General features: G+C 47.9%; 1 protein-coding gene across 1 annotated transcript; it reads right to left on the minus strand.

The window, feature by feature from the left end:
* Positions 1 to 1,999: 1,999 nt before the first annotated feature.
* LOC130100587 (ribonuclease inhibitor-like) lies at positions 2,000 to 8,669 on the minus strand. The gene is made up of 2 exons (XM_056266084.1): positions 8,493 to 8,669; positions 2,000 to 2,248 (listed from the first exon to the last, which is right to left on the minus strand). The coding sequence occupies exons 1-2, from the start codon at positions 8,648 to 8,650 to the stop codon at positions 2,038 to 2,040; spliced, it is 369 nt and encodes a 122-aa protein (XP_056122059.1). The 5' UTR covers positions 8,651 to 8,669; the 3' UTR covers positions 2,000 to 2,037.
* Between the last annotated feature and the right edge of the window lie 7,640 nt (positions 8,670 to 16,309).

Consider the following 16,309-nt stretch of genomic DNA (forward strand, 5'->3'; position numbering starts at 1 on the left):
ATAGGCCTATGTAGTTTCTTCATTCACTGTGACACAGTATACCTGCACTGGATGGCCTATTTCACATGTATTTTGTGTATTTTCAAAATACAAAATACTGTATTTGTATTTAAATACATTTTTCCACACAGTATTTTGTATTTTATTTATGCCCATCTCTGAGTGAAAGACACAAATGCTGTTCACTGGGGAAAATGTTTAGTCGGTCTGTAGAGGAGAAGAGACTTCATCCACAGAACAGAGACAATATACTGTACATCTGTGCATCAGCAACACACACACACACACACACACACACACACACACACACACACACACACACACACACACACACACACACTTCATATACAATAAAACTATAACAATAAACATATTCTGTGTATAAAATGTTAGAGATAATGTAAATGTTTAAAAGTTACATGTAAACTTTATATCTTTTGAAACATTTATGTGCTATACTTGACAATCACGTTCATGATTAGAAATATCATTATGGATGAGTTTAGTCTAAACATTATTATATTTGCAGGCCTGATAGTGAAGATTTCTGCTGACACTCATCTGAGCTTCTTCCTCTGTTCCACCTTTAATTACAACTAAACCATCATTTGGCTGAATAATAAACCAACATTAATCATTCAATATCACATGTTTCTAATACGCATGCTTTATTTAATAGTGAAGTCTGAGTCTCTTCCACCTGTATGAAACACATTTACACATGTATTTCTCCTCATAGACAGCAGTGAGACTCTTCTGTGGATCACCTGATGGTTTCTGCTCCTCTCATCTCCGTTTCACAGATTTAAACCTTGATGTAAATCCACTGACGTTTGGTGATCGATCTTCATCTACATTCATATACTGTAATCTACTCTGTAAAGTGGAACAGAAGAGAAAACAATCAGCTTTCGGTGGAACAAAGTGCAAATTATAATATTTAAATGACTGTTTTTGTGTAAAAATAAGTTACATTAAATTCCTGTAATCAGATTAATAACCGACTTTACATGATCTTGCATAGATATTTGTGTTTTTAAATATAATAGATGTAAAGCCTGAATCATGTTCGTGTGTGTGTGTGTGTGTGTCGGTGCGACTCCTATTGAGTCTCTGTAAAGGAGAAACTAATGAGTGTACGGCGTATGGAATAAACCACAGGGAGCAAATACTAATGTTATTTTGAGTTAAACACAAACCTTTAGTTAAAGCCGTTTGTCCTCTAGTTTAAACATGTTTGTAGGCTCTTAGTAAATAACTGAGAGTAAAGTAAGTGTAGAGTAGTGTGACGTGTTGCTTGTCACAGTAAAACACACTAGAGACAGAGACATTGCTCATGTGAGCTGGACGCTGTGAGCTGAAGCTGGAACTGCACTGATTTTAGCAGGAGTGCAGCGTTTCCTACAATCTGACCAAGTCTGTTTTCACACTGAAATGATTCACTTCTACTGACACAGTTCATAAAGCAGGTGTTGATGTATAAAGCTGTGACAGTGAGCTTTTCTTCTCTTTCCTCCTTAGTGTTAAACATTTCAATAACTTCACATTATGTTCTCACACAAACCCTTTGTTGCAATAAAGCTTAATGATAATTTCCTTTCAGGAATGTTTGAAAGGTTTGTTCACATATCAGAGGTAAATGAAGATCTCTTTAATATCTCAGTGATGTTTCCTCACCTCAGGTCACAGTTTGAGTCTCGTAGCTCGTCTCTGAGCCGCTGCTTTGAGTCTCCTATCTTATTGTAACTCAGATCAAGCTCTTTTAAAAACTGCAGTGCTTTTGAGTTAGTCAAAGACTGAGTTAAAGAAGAAACATCTGTAATGCCACAGCCATATAGACTAGAGAGACACAAACAGAGGAAAACAGATTATCTTACAAACAAATCATGAATGTGAAGAATTTTACACAAATATAATGTGAACTCAGACTCACTGTCAGATATTGAGAATAAAGTGTTTTAGTTTAAAAACCCAGAAAGTGCACTGCTATAACCAATGAAACATAAGCCCTGCTGTCTTCAAATAAATAAACTTCAGTCACACTGTAATTGCTGTACAGTATAATGACACTAACTGTAGTTTCTCCAGCTTGAATTGTGGGTTCATCAGTAGATCACTGAGGTTTTTCACTCCAGAGTCTCCTAGTTTATTCCTGCTCAGGTCCAGCTCTCTCAGGTGTGACGGGTTTGATTTCAGAGCTGAAGTCACATCAGAACAACCTTCATCTGTCATATCACAGCATCTTAACCTACATTAGCAGAGAGAGAGAGAGAGAGAGAGAGAGAGAGAGAGAGAGAGAGAGAGAGAGAGAGAGAGAGAGAGAGAGAGAGAGAGAGAGAGAGAGAAAATGAAGAAAATAAGAGACTCTTTATTCTGTAAAGTCACATCATCTTCATCAGCAAATAAAACAGACAGAGGAAGAGAGATCTTCATCTTTATTTCATCAGATCACAAAATACTAAGGTGAAAATGTTTGTACAAATATAATGTTAATGTGTTCTAGTTTAAACAGTTGAAGTGATTTTAAGCATTTTGATTCTTGTATGTGAATGTGACTGACCTCAATCTCTCCAGTTTACAGTGTGAATCCTTCAGTACGGCACATAAGCGCTTCACTCCTGTGTTTCCTAGATTATTCCCGGTCAGGTCCAGCTCTCTCAGGTGTGACGGGTTTGATTTCAGAGCTAAAGTCAGGATGAGACTCTGTTTCTCTGTAATACGGCATCCATTCAGACTGAAGACAGAGAAATAACAATAGTTCACATCTATGATGATCATCTTATTGAAGAGCTACAGCAGCATTTAGTTCCCTTTCGAGGGAACTCTCGATGCGTCACTTGACGCCTTGGGAACGCCCCCAGCGTGCATGCGTCTGAGCATCAATGTCAACTAGTCCAATGGAAAGAATGAGCGTCACGGGCGGGTGACGTCATGACCAGGAAGGGATAAAGGCTCACCCGGTGAAACGCGGCATTAGCTTCTGTGTCTCAGCAAAAGCGATCTGTGTCATTTTGTCTCTGTCTATTTACTGTTGTCTGTTGCGGAAAAGGATGGAAACTAAACAAGTGTACAAACAGTGTGCTTCTCCCTGCCCGCGTTATTTAACGGGTGGGGACACACACGAGCTTTGTGTCGTTTGTTTGGGAGTGGAGCATGCGGTCTCAGCCTTCGAGGGGGCTGAGTGCCAGCATTGTGAGATGTTACCGCTTCGCATGCTCCGCTCTCGCCTGTCACTCTTTGATAAAGAGAGTGGGCAGGCTCGCGATCCGCAGGGATCAGGACCCTGCGGGTCCTGATTTTATTAGATGCTCCGCGCTGCTGAGGCAGCGCGGAGATTGCATTCCTGGGGATCGCAAAAGGAACTTTCGGAGGGGTTGGAGACGGGTCCGAGGGCTCTTTCTCCTTCCTTACCCGAGAGATCCAACGCTCTCCCCCCGGTGTCGGAAGCACGCTCTGCGGTTTCTTCCGCCCGGGGAGAGAGCCCTCCATTACTTTATTGCTCTTCCTCCGAGGAGGTTGATGCGATGAGTTTGGAGAGTGAAAGCACACACATGGGAGAAAGAGATTCACAATTTATTTCCCCAGCATATGATGAGCTGGTGGATGTTATGTCGCGGGCTGTAGAGAAATTAAATATTGAATGGCCATCTGAGAAGAAGGGCGCTCGTCCTAAAAGCAAATTAGATGAGCGCTTTTTATCTTCCACCACATTATCTCCACCACGAGGGCTTCCATTTTTTCCCGATTTGCACAATGAAATATCTAAATCGTGGAATAAACCTTACTCATCACGTCTTTTCAGCCCTCAAGTTAACACTTATTCGAGAATAAGAGGGCTGAAAGAGTATGGTTATGAGGCGATGCCCCAGGCGGAAGAGAATTTAGCCAGTTATCTTTCCCCTGGTCCCGCATCGTCTCTGAAAGCCTCGGCTTTGCCCACTAGACCGCTCAAAGCCACTTCGGTGTTAGTGGGTAAAGCTTATACGGCAGCAGGTCAAGCTGGAGCATGTCTGCATACTATGGCAGAGCTCCAGGCTTATCAAGCTGACCTGCTGGGGGATCTGGATAGTAGTGAGGGAGTCAGTCATGACGATATTCGTGAACTTCGTCGGGCTACCGATCTTTCTCTCAGGGCTACTAAGGAGACCGCCAGAGCAATTGAGCGGTCTATGGCAGCCTTGGTAGCTACTGAGAGACATTTATGGTTAAATCTGTCTGAAATTAAAGAAAAAGATCGAGCTTTTTTATTAGATGCTCCGCTTGAACCTTCTGGTCTCTTCGGCGACGCAGTCCACGCGGTCGTCGAGAGATTTCAGGAGTCAAAGAAACAAGCTGACGTTTTTAAAAAGTTTATCCCTCGCCGGGTCCAGCCCCCTGGGGCTGCTGGGCGTGAGCAGCCCCAGCCGTCGAGCTCATCATATCGTGTGCATCAGAAAGAGAGTGTTGCGTCTCGTGCACCTCCACGTAGAGACTGGAGACGGACGCAACCCTCTCAACCGAAGTCTTCTAAGTCGAAGCCGGATCTGAGGACCGTTCTTCAGGCGAAGAAGGCTTCGGTTAAAAAAAAAAGGTCCTGATGTTCATGCATCAGGCCTGTGAGGACAGCCCCGACCGAAGTGGAGCGGTGTACACCTCATTATACGGTGCCCGTTCCATTTCGGGGTCCTCACGAGACCGTTCTGCCAACCCTGCCACCCTCGGTGCTTCAGGGCGCAGCGGTCTCCAGCGAGTCGCTGATGCTATGCTGCGGCACAGCATCGGTTTCGCGCCCTCTGAGGGGGGCCTTAGAGCGGCCAGTTCAGGTAGTTCCTGCCATTATGTTTCAGGCTCCGGAATTAGCCGTCTCGATAACACCAGAGACCAGCCTCGAGAGGCTGGTTCCCTTAGTAAATTTTCTGGCAGCGTGGAAGCTTCTGCCGAATATTTCTCGTTGGGTCCTGCAGATTGTAGAGAAAGGATACAGAATCCAGTTTGGTTCTCGTCCTCCTCGTTACAACGGGGTGGTGCCCACAGTGGTGCATCCCGAGCAGGCTCTGGTAATGGAGCAAGAGGTAAAGGCCCTGTTAGCAAAGGAAGCTATAGAACAGGTGTACTCACCCGACAGAGAGTCGGGTTTTTACAGCCGTTATTTCATTGTTCCAAAAAAGGATGGAGGGTTGCGTCCCATTTTAGATCTTCGTCTGTTAAATCGTTCAGTACAGAAACTCAAGTTCAAGATGCTGACACTCAAGCAGATCGTGACTCAAATCAGATCCGAGGACTGGTTTGTCACGATAGATCTGAAGGACGCTTACTTCCATGTCTCCATCCTCCCTCAGCACAGGAAGTTCCTAAGGTTTTCTTTCGGGGGCAAAGAATACCAATATCGGGTTCTTCCTTTCGGTCTAGCTTTATCACCCCGCACGTTCACGAAATGCGTGGATGCAGCTCTAGCCCCTCTCAGGCTTCAGGGCATACGTATTCTGAACTACATCGACGACTGGCTGATTCTAGCGGAATCAGAGCAGTTGGCGGTTCGGCACCGAGGTGTCGTTCTCGCTCATATGCAGATGTTGGGGTTGAGGCTCAATGCCAAGAAAAGTGTGCTTTCTCCAGTACAGAGAACCACTTTCCTTGGTGTGGTATGGGATTCAGTGACGATGCGGGCCACTCTATCGCCCGTTCGTGTAGCTGCTATCCTGACAGCCACCAAAGAGCTAAAGCTAGGCCAGTCACGCACTGTAAAACAGTTCGAGAGACTGTTGGGTCTTTTGGCGGCAGCGTCCAACGTGATTCCTTTTGGCCTGCTGTACATGAGACCTTTGCAGTGGTGGCTCAGGACCAGAGGGTTCTCCCCGAGGGGAAACCCACTTCGTATGATCAAGATCACGCGGCGATGCCTTCGTGCCTTGGTTATATGGAGAAAACATTGGTTCTTAACCCAGGGTCCGGTGTTGGGAGCTCTCTGCCATCGAGTTACGATCTCGACAGATGCTTCCCTCACCGGCTGGGGAGCGGTAATGGAAGGCCGCTCGGTTCAGGGTCGGTGGAGGAGTCATCATCTTTCTTGGCACATAAATTGCCTGGAGATGATGGCCGTCTTCAATGCGTTGAAGCAATTCCTCCCAGACCTGAGGGGCCATCATGTGCTCGTCCGTACAGACAACACATCGGTGGTCTCTTATCTGAACCGTCAGGGGGGTCTGCGGTCGCGTCCGCTTTGCAAGCTGGCGCACCAGATCCTCCTGTGGTCTCTGGGGAAGGTACTCTCCCTGAGGGCAGTGTATATTCCTGGGGACCAGAATATTGGGGCAGACATCCTGTCGAGGCAGGAGCTGAGGCCAGGGGACTGGAGACTCCACCCCGAGGCGGTGGAGAAAATTTGGGAGTTTTACGGCCAAGCAGAGGTGGATCTGTTTGCGTCTCAGCATACGACGCACTGTCCACTTTGGTTCTCCCTTACTCACCCAGCCCCCCTGGGGCTGGATGCTATGGTGCAGACGTGGCCGAGGCTACGTCTGTACGCATTTCCCCCTGTTGCTCTGCTCCCAGGAGTTCTGGAACGAGTCCGCCAGTACGGAATAAGCCTACTGCTAGTAGCACCACGCTGGCCGAGTCGGATCTGGTTTGCGGACCTGATCCATCTCTTAGACGGTCCTCCCTTGGAGATCCCGATCAGGAGAGACCTTCTGTCTCAGGCCGGGGGCACAATATTTCACCCTCGACCAGAAATTTGGAACCTGTGGGTTTGGCCTCTGAGGGGGCCCAACTCATAGAGAGTGGTCTCTCAGCTGAGGCTGCTGAGACCATTCTAAGCTCCAGAGCTCCAGCTACTAGGAAACTATATGCGCTTAAATGGAGAGTTTTTTCTGTATGGTGTCACCGACATCAGTGGGATCCAGTTAACTGTTCTGTGAACACAGTACTCGAGTTCCTGCAGGAGCGCTTTACGTCAGGTCTATGTCCTTCCACGCTCAAGGTCTACGTGGCGGCCATTGCGGCTTACCACGCCCTGGTGGGGGGTACATCGTTGGGTCGAGACCCCCTGATTACACGTTTCCTTCGTGGCACTTTGAGGCTAAGGCCTGCAACTCGCACTAGGGTGCCAGCTTGGGATCTTGCTTTAGTACTAGAAGGCCTGTCTAGGGCTCCATTCGAGCCCTTAGATTCGGTTTCAGAGAAGTTTCTTACCTTTAAGACTATTTTTCTGCTAGCTATTTCGTCCCTTAAGAGAGTTGGAGACCTTCAGGCCCTTTCGGTTTCCCCCACTTGCCTTGAGTTTGCACCGGGGATGGTCAAGGCATTCTTATATCCAAAACAGGGATACGTCCCTAAGGTGCCGACCTTGACTCCGAGGCCTATTGTGCTGCAGGCTTTCTGTCCTCCTCCTTTTACATCTGCGGACCAGGAAAGGCTGAACCTCTTGTGTCCAGTGCGAGCACTGGATACTTATGTTCATCGGACATCGTCAATGAGGAAGTCCGACCAGTTATTTATTTGCTTTGGATCACCTAAGAAGGGTCTTCCTGCTTCTAAACAGACGGTTAGTAAGTGGATAGTTGAGGCTATTTCACTTGCATACGAGTACTCTGACCTGCCGTGTCCTTTGGCGGTCAGAGCTCATTCTACGAGGGGTATGGCGGCCTCTAAAGCCTTACTATTTGGAGTTTCTCTTCAAGACGTTTGTGATGCGGCAGGCTGGTCCTCACCGCTCACATTCGTTAGGTTTTACAGCTTAGACCTGGATGCTGCCCCAGGTTCTCAGGTGCTTAGTGCTTAGTTTCAACAGACTGACACTCAGGTACTTGGAATTCTGGCGTTTTGGGTATTCTCGTTCCCAAGGCGTCAAGTGACGCATCGAGAGTTCCCTCGAAAGGGAACGTCTCAGGTTACGACTGTAACCGTAGTTCCCTGAGAAAGGGAACGAGACGATGCGTCACCCTGCCATACTTCCTGCTTCCCTGTGATCGGCTTGCTTCGACTTTTTGAAGCTAATGCCGCGTTTCACCGGGTGAGCCTTTATCCCTTCCTGGTCATGACGTCACCCGCCCGTGACGCTCATTCTTTCCATTGGACTAGTTGACATTGATGCTCAGACGCATGCACGCTGGGGGCGTTCCCAAGGCGTCAAGTGACGCATCGTCTCGTTCCCTTTCTCAGGGAACTACGGTTACAGTCGTAACCTGAGACGTTTTCAATAGTCTGTTTTAAAACCCAGTCACACTAGTTCTGTGCGCTGGAAGACACTGTTTCTTCTCTTTCATTTTTAAAAAGACTTATCTCTTATTTATTCTCTGTAGAAAAGGCACATTTCTGCATGTACACAATCAGTACATTGTATCAGATGTTGGGAATTAAACAATTACTATCTAGATAAAAAAACACATAAAAATGTGAGCAATAGGGAAACCCAGAAAGTGCACTGCTATAACCAATGAAACATAAGCCCTGCTGTCTTCAAATAAATAAACTTCAGACACACTGTAATTGCTGTACAGTATAATGACACTAACTGTAGTTTCTCCAGCTTGAATTGTGGGTTCATCAGTAGATCACTGAGGTTTTTCACTCCAGAGTCTCCTAGTTTATTCCAGCTCAGGTCCAGCTCTCTCAGGTGTGACGGGTTTGATTTCAGAGCTGAAGTCACATCAGAACAACCTTCATCTGTCATATAACACCAGCTTAACCTACATTAGCAGAGAGAGAGAGAGAGAGAGAGAGAGAGAGAATGAAAAAAAATAAGAGACTCTTTATTCCAGTAGCTAGGGCTGTCAAATTTAGTCGATGCCGTCTTGGTCGACTGACATTCTTATTGGTTGACCAGTTGCATTTTTTTTTTTTACCAATAGAAAGAAATTTTCAATGATTTACTCCTTGATATTTATTCCTTTATAAGCAGTTATATATTACTGCATTCTAAATATAATTAGCCTATGGTTTATCCCCAACTTTAAATGCTTTAATTTAGGCTATTTTGTAACAGCGCCACAGTTTAGCGCACACACATAGAACACTCGGTTCGCACGGCTGGCTGCACTGCTGCTTCATGCTCAGTAAGGGATAGGTAGTTCTCTTTCATCATCTCGTTTCGAGATCCACCTATGGGAAGGGCATCCGTACCTGACCTCTGCAGAAGCATCCAATTGCACCAAGTCTGGCTAACAGACAGAAGCGCGCAGCCAATGCCAGGTGAGGCCACACCCCCTTACCTACGGGCATATCACAGCTGGGCGCGCTGCTATTCCTCAGTTGACATTCGCTTCTCGCGATCTCTGCATTGACACAGTTCGGTTGGATTAACGTTACGCTGCTCACTTTCGAGTCTTCAGGAGGACATATCGCCAGATCAGCCTCCGCCAGACGTGAGTGACAGTCGTTTCTTCAGCCTATCCGCTGTGTTTTTTGCATCCGGAGCCGCCCGAGCTCTCGCTGTCCTTCACCTGCTCCTCCTTTACATGGCTGCCCGCCACGGATTTTTCCGAGTTCTTCACCGCTGGCCCGCCCATGGCTATGTGACCGTCTAAACAGCCGCTTCCCCCGGGGAACAGCCTAGCACGACGAGCCTGCCCGGCCGCGTGTGGTGCTCTCAACGCCGCTATAAGGACCCTCTCGTTCTGCGCGGTCTGCTTGGGCTTAACACGCTCAAGCTTTGGAGAACCCGGGGAATTGCGGTCATTGTAATTGCTGCCCATGTAGCTAACTTTTACCAAGCCGGCTTTTAGTTGCACGACACAGCGCGCCGTGCTCGGCCTTTCTGACTCGGAGGAGAGACACGGTGATGATGACGCGCTACCGGGGGACTCCCGGAGCGCCACCTCTCTAAAATATTTGAGCTGACATCAGCCCAATCCGCATTCCCTGAAGAGGACATCTTCGCGGGAAAACCTCACTCTCGTTGGCGAACCGGTCGGTTCCGGCGACGGGGATGACGCGGTCCTTTTAGCTTTCCCTAGGCTAGCGTTCACGCGGCTTTGCCTCCGTCCATCCTCCTGGAAGTTTGTGAGCGAGCGGCCGTTCGTTTCAACATTGTGTGGCCAGCTCCACAGAGCGCCACCGACCAGGATAGGAATATGTACGACGGGTAAACGCTGGGACCACCGCCCAGTCTGAACGGCCGGAGCGTCCCGCTAGACTGTTAACACGGTCTCACGGGCCTTGATTTGTTACGATTACGTGTTGAGGTTTTCAATGTATGCCTTCCTAGGAAGGCGGTCCCGAACGCAAGCGGCCTGCCTGTTGTTCGACCATTGGGAGTAACGTTAACTAACAGGGTCTCCCACCTACGGTCGGTTAATCCCCTCGCGTGGCTGCCCAGCCCGCATGTTAGTGGACGTTGTGTGTGTGTGTCCCCCTCCCCCCCACAACAACAAGTTACGGGGGAGGGGGCTGTCGTGAGGAAAAGTACATAGCAGTGTTACCACACCGCACGCACTTGGTTCCCCTCACCCAGTTATTAAAGGCTTCGGCCCCAGTGTTTCCCAACACAAACACACACATTACTAAACAACACATTTAATAAACGAATCAAATGAATTCGTGCAGATTTATATATCTGCCAGCGGCAACATAGAGAGCAAATCTCTCTGATCCCATGCATGTCGCCCTGAGTCCGTCCACAAGAGGTCGCCATTGCCTCATAAATCAACCAACTGGGCTCACACAGCTCAGTTGCGGCTGTCCAGCCGATGTGTTTTTAGTGGACGTTGTGTGTGTAAGGCCCCTGTGTTCCCCAACACAAAACACACACATAACTAAATAACACTTAAAAAAAAAAAAAAAAAAACGCATTAAATAAATCCGTTACAGAGAGAGTATCTCTCTCCGCGGATATTATTTTTCTGCCTGCACTTGAGACTGCCCAGTTCATGTGTTCAGGAGATATGTGTTTTTCCCACTTTTGGGGACACCTTGTGAGGGAAAGTTCAGTACAGTGGACACCACACTATGTTTCCCTCACTCTGTCAATAAAGGCTTTGGCCCCAGTGTTTGCCCAACACAAAACACACAAAGCTACGAATCAAATTAATTCGTTTTGGAGAGGAGACCTCTCTCCGCAAAGAAAACTTCTCACTGCAGAGAGAGGAAATCCCTCCAAACCCCTGCATGTTGCCTCTAGTGTTCCCACTAGATGGCGCCTTTGCATCACAAATGAACCAGCTGGGCCCATACAGCTCCGCTCCGGCCCGAGCGGGGGCGCTCGCGAGTCACAAAGCGGCTTGGCAAGCCGTTTCAGCGCCCGAGTGGGTTTTTGCGTACTGTAACCCAGGGTTACAAGCTGCAGTTTGCAATAAAACCTCCGCATTTCAACGGCGTTCTCTCTTCTCACACAGAAGAAAACGCCACACACATTCTGAAAGAGGAAATTTCCTCCCTCCTAACAAGGGAGCGATTCAGATGGTGCCACCCAATCTGATAAACCATGGTTTTTATTCCTGGTATTTTCATGTTCCAAAAGGCGTGGCGCCCCCCCGCCCTATATTGGACCTTCGAGTGTTGAACAAACATTTGAGGAAATTCAATTTCAGAATGTGACACAAGCCTCTCTCGCCTGTGCCATAAAGCAGAACGACTGGTTCACATCAGTCGATCTGAAAGATGCTTTCTTTCACATAAGCATCTACCCTCCACACAGGAAATATCTTCGTTTCGCCTACCAAGGCGTTTGTTACGAATTCACAGTTCTTCCGTTCGGGTGCAATTTGAGTCCCCGAACTTTCTGTCTGTGTGTGGAGGTGGGCGTGGCGCCCCTGAGACTATCAGGGCTGAGAATTCTGACTTACTGGCTCATCATAGCCAAATCAAAGGAGAAGGTGTCGCTGGGCACCGGCCGGGTGCTCGCGCACATCACATCCCTCGGGTTCAAGGTGAATGCGAGCGAAAACAATTTGACTCCCAGTCAGAATGTCATTTTCCTGGGCTTGGAATTGAACTCAGTCTCCATGCGAGCGCGTCTCTCTCAAGAGCGCGTTCGCTCGCTGATGGACTGTCTGTCTCAGTTCAGTGAAGGGGCGAGAGTACAATATCGCACATGCCTCAGGCTGCAGGATCTCATGGCTTCATCTATCCAAGTTGTGCCATTGGTCTCCTGAGAATGAGAACGTTCACGAAATGGGTTTTGTACACTACATTTCAGCCCGATTTGCGATCTTTGCCGCTCGGTAACGATGACGCGCGCCTGCTCGGCGGCCTTGCGCCTTTGGGTGAGTGAGAACTTTTACGCACGGGGAACCCCCCCCCTCGGGACGGTACGATGCGAAAAGTTTTGACGACAGATGCGTCCTTAACAGGCTGGGGAACCACCCAGGAAGGCAGAACGGTGAACGGTCTGTGGCTGAGCAGACTACGTTCAGCGCACATTAACTATTTAGAGCTTTTACTATTTGGAAAGCTCTGAATCATTTTCTGCCTTGCCTGCAGGGACATCCTGTTCTAGTACGGTGCGATAATACCACGGTAGTGGCTTATATCAACCGTCAGGGTGGCATGCGCTCGTCAAAACTCCACGCTCTAGCTTACAGGCTTTTGGTGTGGAGCAGACAGGTTTTTCTGTCATTACGCGTGACTCATGTCCCGGGCATTCGGAACAGAGGCGCGGATCTGCTATCGAGGGGAAACCCAATCCACGGGGATTGGCGTCTTCACCCGCAGATAGTGGAGAGGTTATGGATGAGATGGGACAGGCAGCCGTAGATCTTTTCGCCTCGCGCGAAAATCACCATTGTCCTATGTTCTTCTCGCTGAAGGACATGGACGCGCCCCTCGGGGCAGACGCACTGGCCCACCCATGGCCCAAAGTGCTGTTGTATGCTTTTCCTCCCCTGTGCCTGATAATTTTCACTCTGGCCAGGGTGAGAGAGCACGGCCTGTCTCTCACTCTAATAGCACCCAGGTGGCCCAAAGCCCCATGGCTGGCAGAGATAATCCCTCTGTTATACGCCGAGCCATGGCGCCTCCCCCCTCGCACGGACATACTGTCCCAAGCCAACGGGGAGATTTACCACCCCCACCCGGACAGGGTGGCTCTCTGGGCCTGGCCCGTGAGAGGACGAACCAAAATGCACTGGGGCTCCCGCCGCGTGTAATCGCCACTACTCAGAAGGCCAGGGCCGTTTCCGCGCGATCCCTATATGGCTGTAAGTGGCAAGTGTTCGAAGGGTGGTATGATGGGCGTGGTTTCACATCTTATCAGTGCTCGGTGCCTGATATTTTGTGTTTCCTGCAAGACCTCATGGAAAGAGGCAGGTCCTTTTCCACTATTAAGGTCTACCTGGCTGCGATTTCAGCCTGTCATGTGGGTTTTGGGGCTCCACCGTCAGGCAGCACCCTCTAACCCGCAGATTTATGGAGGGTGCACGCCGCTCTTTGCTGGTCATCAGGAGATCTGTTGTATCTGTCCCAGAGTGGGACCTCTCCATGGTGCTGGAAGCGCGGTCTCTGTATCCTTTTGAGCCTCTGGGGAGTATTTCCCTTAAGCTGCTGTCCCTCAAGACAGCTTTGCTCTCGGCCTTGGCATCTGCTAAACGGGTCAGTGAGCTACATGCACTCTCGGTTCACCCCTCGTGCGCCAAATTCTCCCTAAGTGGAGATAAGGTTTTCCTTAAGCCTAACCCGGCCTTCATGCCGAAATGCTTCCCTGCGTTCACGTCGGAGGTTTTGGAGCTATCCGCTTTTCACCCTCCACCCTTTGGATCAGGGGCTGAATGCTCTGTGTCCCGTCCGTGCTCTGCAAGCATAATGACCAGGACCAGTGCTTCCCGCAAGAGCGACCAGCTCTTTGTTTCTAGGGCTCCCCTGCACAAGGGGAGTCCCATTTCAAAGCAATGCCTCTCACATTGGCTTGTGGACGCTATACTATGGCTTATGAAGCAAAGGGAGTGCTGCCCTAAGGGGCATCAGAGCTCATTCCACAAGGGGCTTAGCCGCCTCTTGGGCTTTGTTCAGGGGAGTGCCACTGCAGGACATCTGCTCCGCGGCCAGCTGGGCCTCTCCTCATACCTTTGAGCGTTACTACCGGTTGGATGTCACCAGAACTTCGGTGGCACACTCGGTCCTAGGGGTAGGGTCCTCTTAGCCCTTTCCCACAGCCCCGTTTGGTTAACCAACGAGGAGTGAATGGGCCGGCTGGCCATGTTCATTCCTGTCACCAAGCATTCGCATTCCTTCTTGGGTTTAGCTATGTGCATTGGTGGTGCGGGGGCCATTATCATGTATGTGTCTCATGCATGTTTCATGCCCTGCTTGTCCACAGCAGTTAGCGTGGCGGAAAACTTGCAGGGTCATGTTTGTGGGACGTGTCAGGCACCGCCTCTCTGAGGTGACCGTCCTTCTCTGGCCTTCAGAACCTCACTGTGAGTGTATTGGGCAATCGGGGAGCTGTCCATGTCTCTCCCATAGGTGGATCTCGAAACGAGATGATGAAAGAGAACAATAGGTTACTGTCGTAACCCCGGTTCTCTGAAACATCGAGTGGAGAGATCCACCAGCCTTGCCCCGCTTGCCGCACGAGAAGCGAATATACTGACTGAGGAATAGCAGCGCGCCCAGCTGTGATATGCCCGTAGGTAAGGGGGTGTGGCCTCACCTGGCATTGGCTGCGCGCTTCTGTCTGTTAGCCAGACTTGGTGCAATTGGATGCTTCTGCAGAGGTCAGGTACGGATGCCCTTCCCATAGGTGGATCTCTCCACTCGATGTTTCAGAGAACCGGGGTTACGACAGTAACCTATTGTTCAGCTGTATTCATTCAGTTAGAACGCTACTTGTTTCGGTTTTTATACACTATATCAGGTCCGTAGCCAGCCTATTGAAAGGGGGGGTTCTTTTTTTCAAAAAGTGGACATTTTTGCAGTTTTTTTCCTCCTTTTGTATTTAATTATGAGGTTCAAATACTTAATTTTGGTGACCTTTTATGCACTAATTTGTGCTGGATTAGCTTGTCTGCTGGTTAATGAGCACGCTTTTTGATGCACCTAAAATATTTTATTATTATAATTACTCTACGTTTATATGGCTATTATATTGTAGTCTATTGAGTGGACAAAATCTAGAAATCCTTTTAATAAAAAAATAAATAAAAAATACATATACAGTATATATATAATATATATATAACTCCTCCCCCAGGTGAGAAGGATATTACCCCTCTAGGGTGGTCCGGGGGCATGCTCCCCCGTGAGAAAATTTTAAATATTCCATATTTTAAAGCATCAATCTGATGCATTTTGAGATGCATTTTTTGCCGTCTATCTATAAAATAGTTTATTGAGCCTTTTCTTTTAACAGTTTTAAATGTCAGTTACTGTGCGCGTGAAGAATGATAGTGCTCTCCTGTGTTCTAACAAAGGAACATGGTTAAGATACAGCAATGCAGTCCAGCAATATAGTCATTTTATGCGAAACCATAGAGCTTTATCTACAGATCAAGTATAGCCTAATAATAGTAACAGTGAATCATCTTGGAGGGAGTTTCATCATGTTGACTGTCGTAACCGAACGCAACGCGCTGTTTGAACGCTGAATGGAGAATGAATGACAGACAGCCGCAGCAGACGGAAACGTTTGCGTGAACTTGAATTTAATAACTTAAAAGTTAATTGGATTGTTTTTGTCGATTGATTTCATAAATCAGATTTATTACTTGTCCTAAACTACAACGAGTAAGATCATTCCCCGGAATCGATTCCAACCATTGCATTTTGAACCTTTGGAATCGACTCTCAATTCCCAACGCCTCGGAATCGATTCTTTTTGGACTCGATCCCCAGCCCTATCATTCAGATGCGATGCTTCTTCACCGTTGGTTTGAAAAGTGTATTGCGAGAACTCTCTCTGAACTGCACGCGCGGCGCACACACACACGTCCAGCTACACAATAATCATATTAATTTGAAACAGCAACCAAGAATATTTGTCACAAGCACTGATTAAAACAATGATGACAATAATCACATAAAATTTTTTTTTTTTTTAACGACTTAAATTCTGGACCTTTGGCAGTGAGGGGGGTTCGTTCGAACCACCCGAACCCCCCCTGCCTACGGGCTTGTATATGTTTTTATCTCGATGCGGCGTGGAAAAAAAGAGCGCGTCGCACCGCGACCGCGTTGCTTCCATCATGAGCGCGCACACCGCGCGCCTACATTTGAAATCGAACTTGAGCGCGCAAAAGACGTGAGCACTCCCTTTAACGGCTTTATCATGCTGACTCAATAGATTGTGTTTTCTTGATATGTTTTTGTTTTTATTTGTACACTTGACACATTTGAAAATAGCCTAAATAATGTAACAAAACGAAAATAAACCTATATGCGGTCCTACAATACAGCCTATTAT

This window comes from Rhinichthys klamathensis, unplaced genomic scaffold, assembly GCF_029890125.1.
Source record: "Rhinichthys klamathensis goyatoka isolate OS25496 unplaced genomic scaffold, OSU_Roscu_1.1 h1tg000011l_1, whole genome shotgun sequence".
NCBI lineage: Eukaryota > Metazoa > Chordata > Actinopteri > Cypriniformes > Leuciscidae > Rhinichthys > Rhinichthys klamathensis.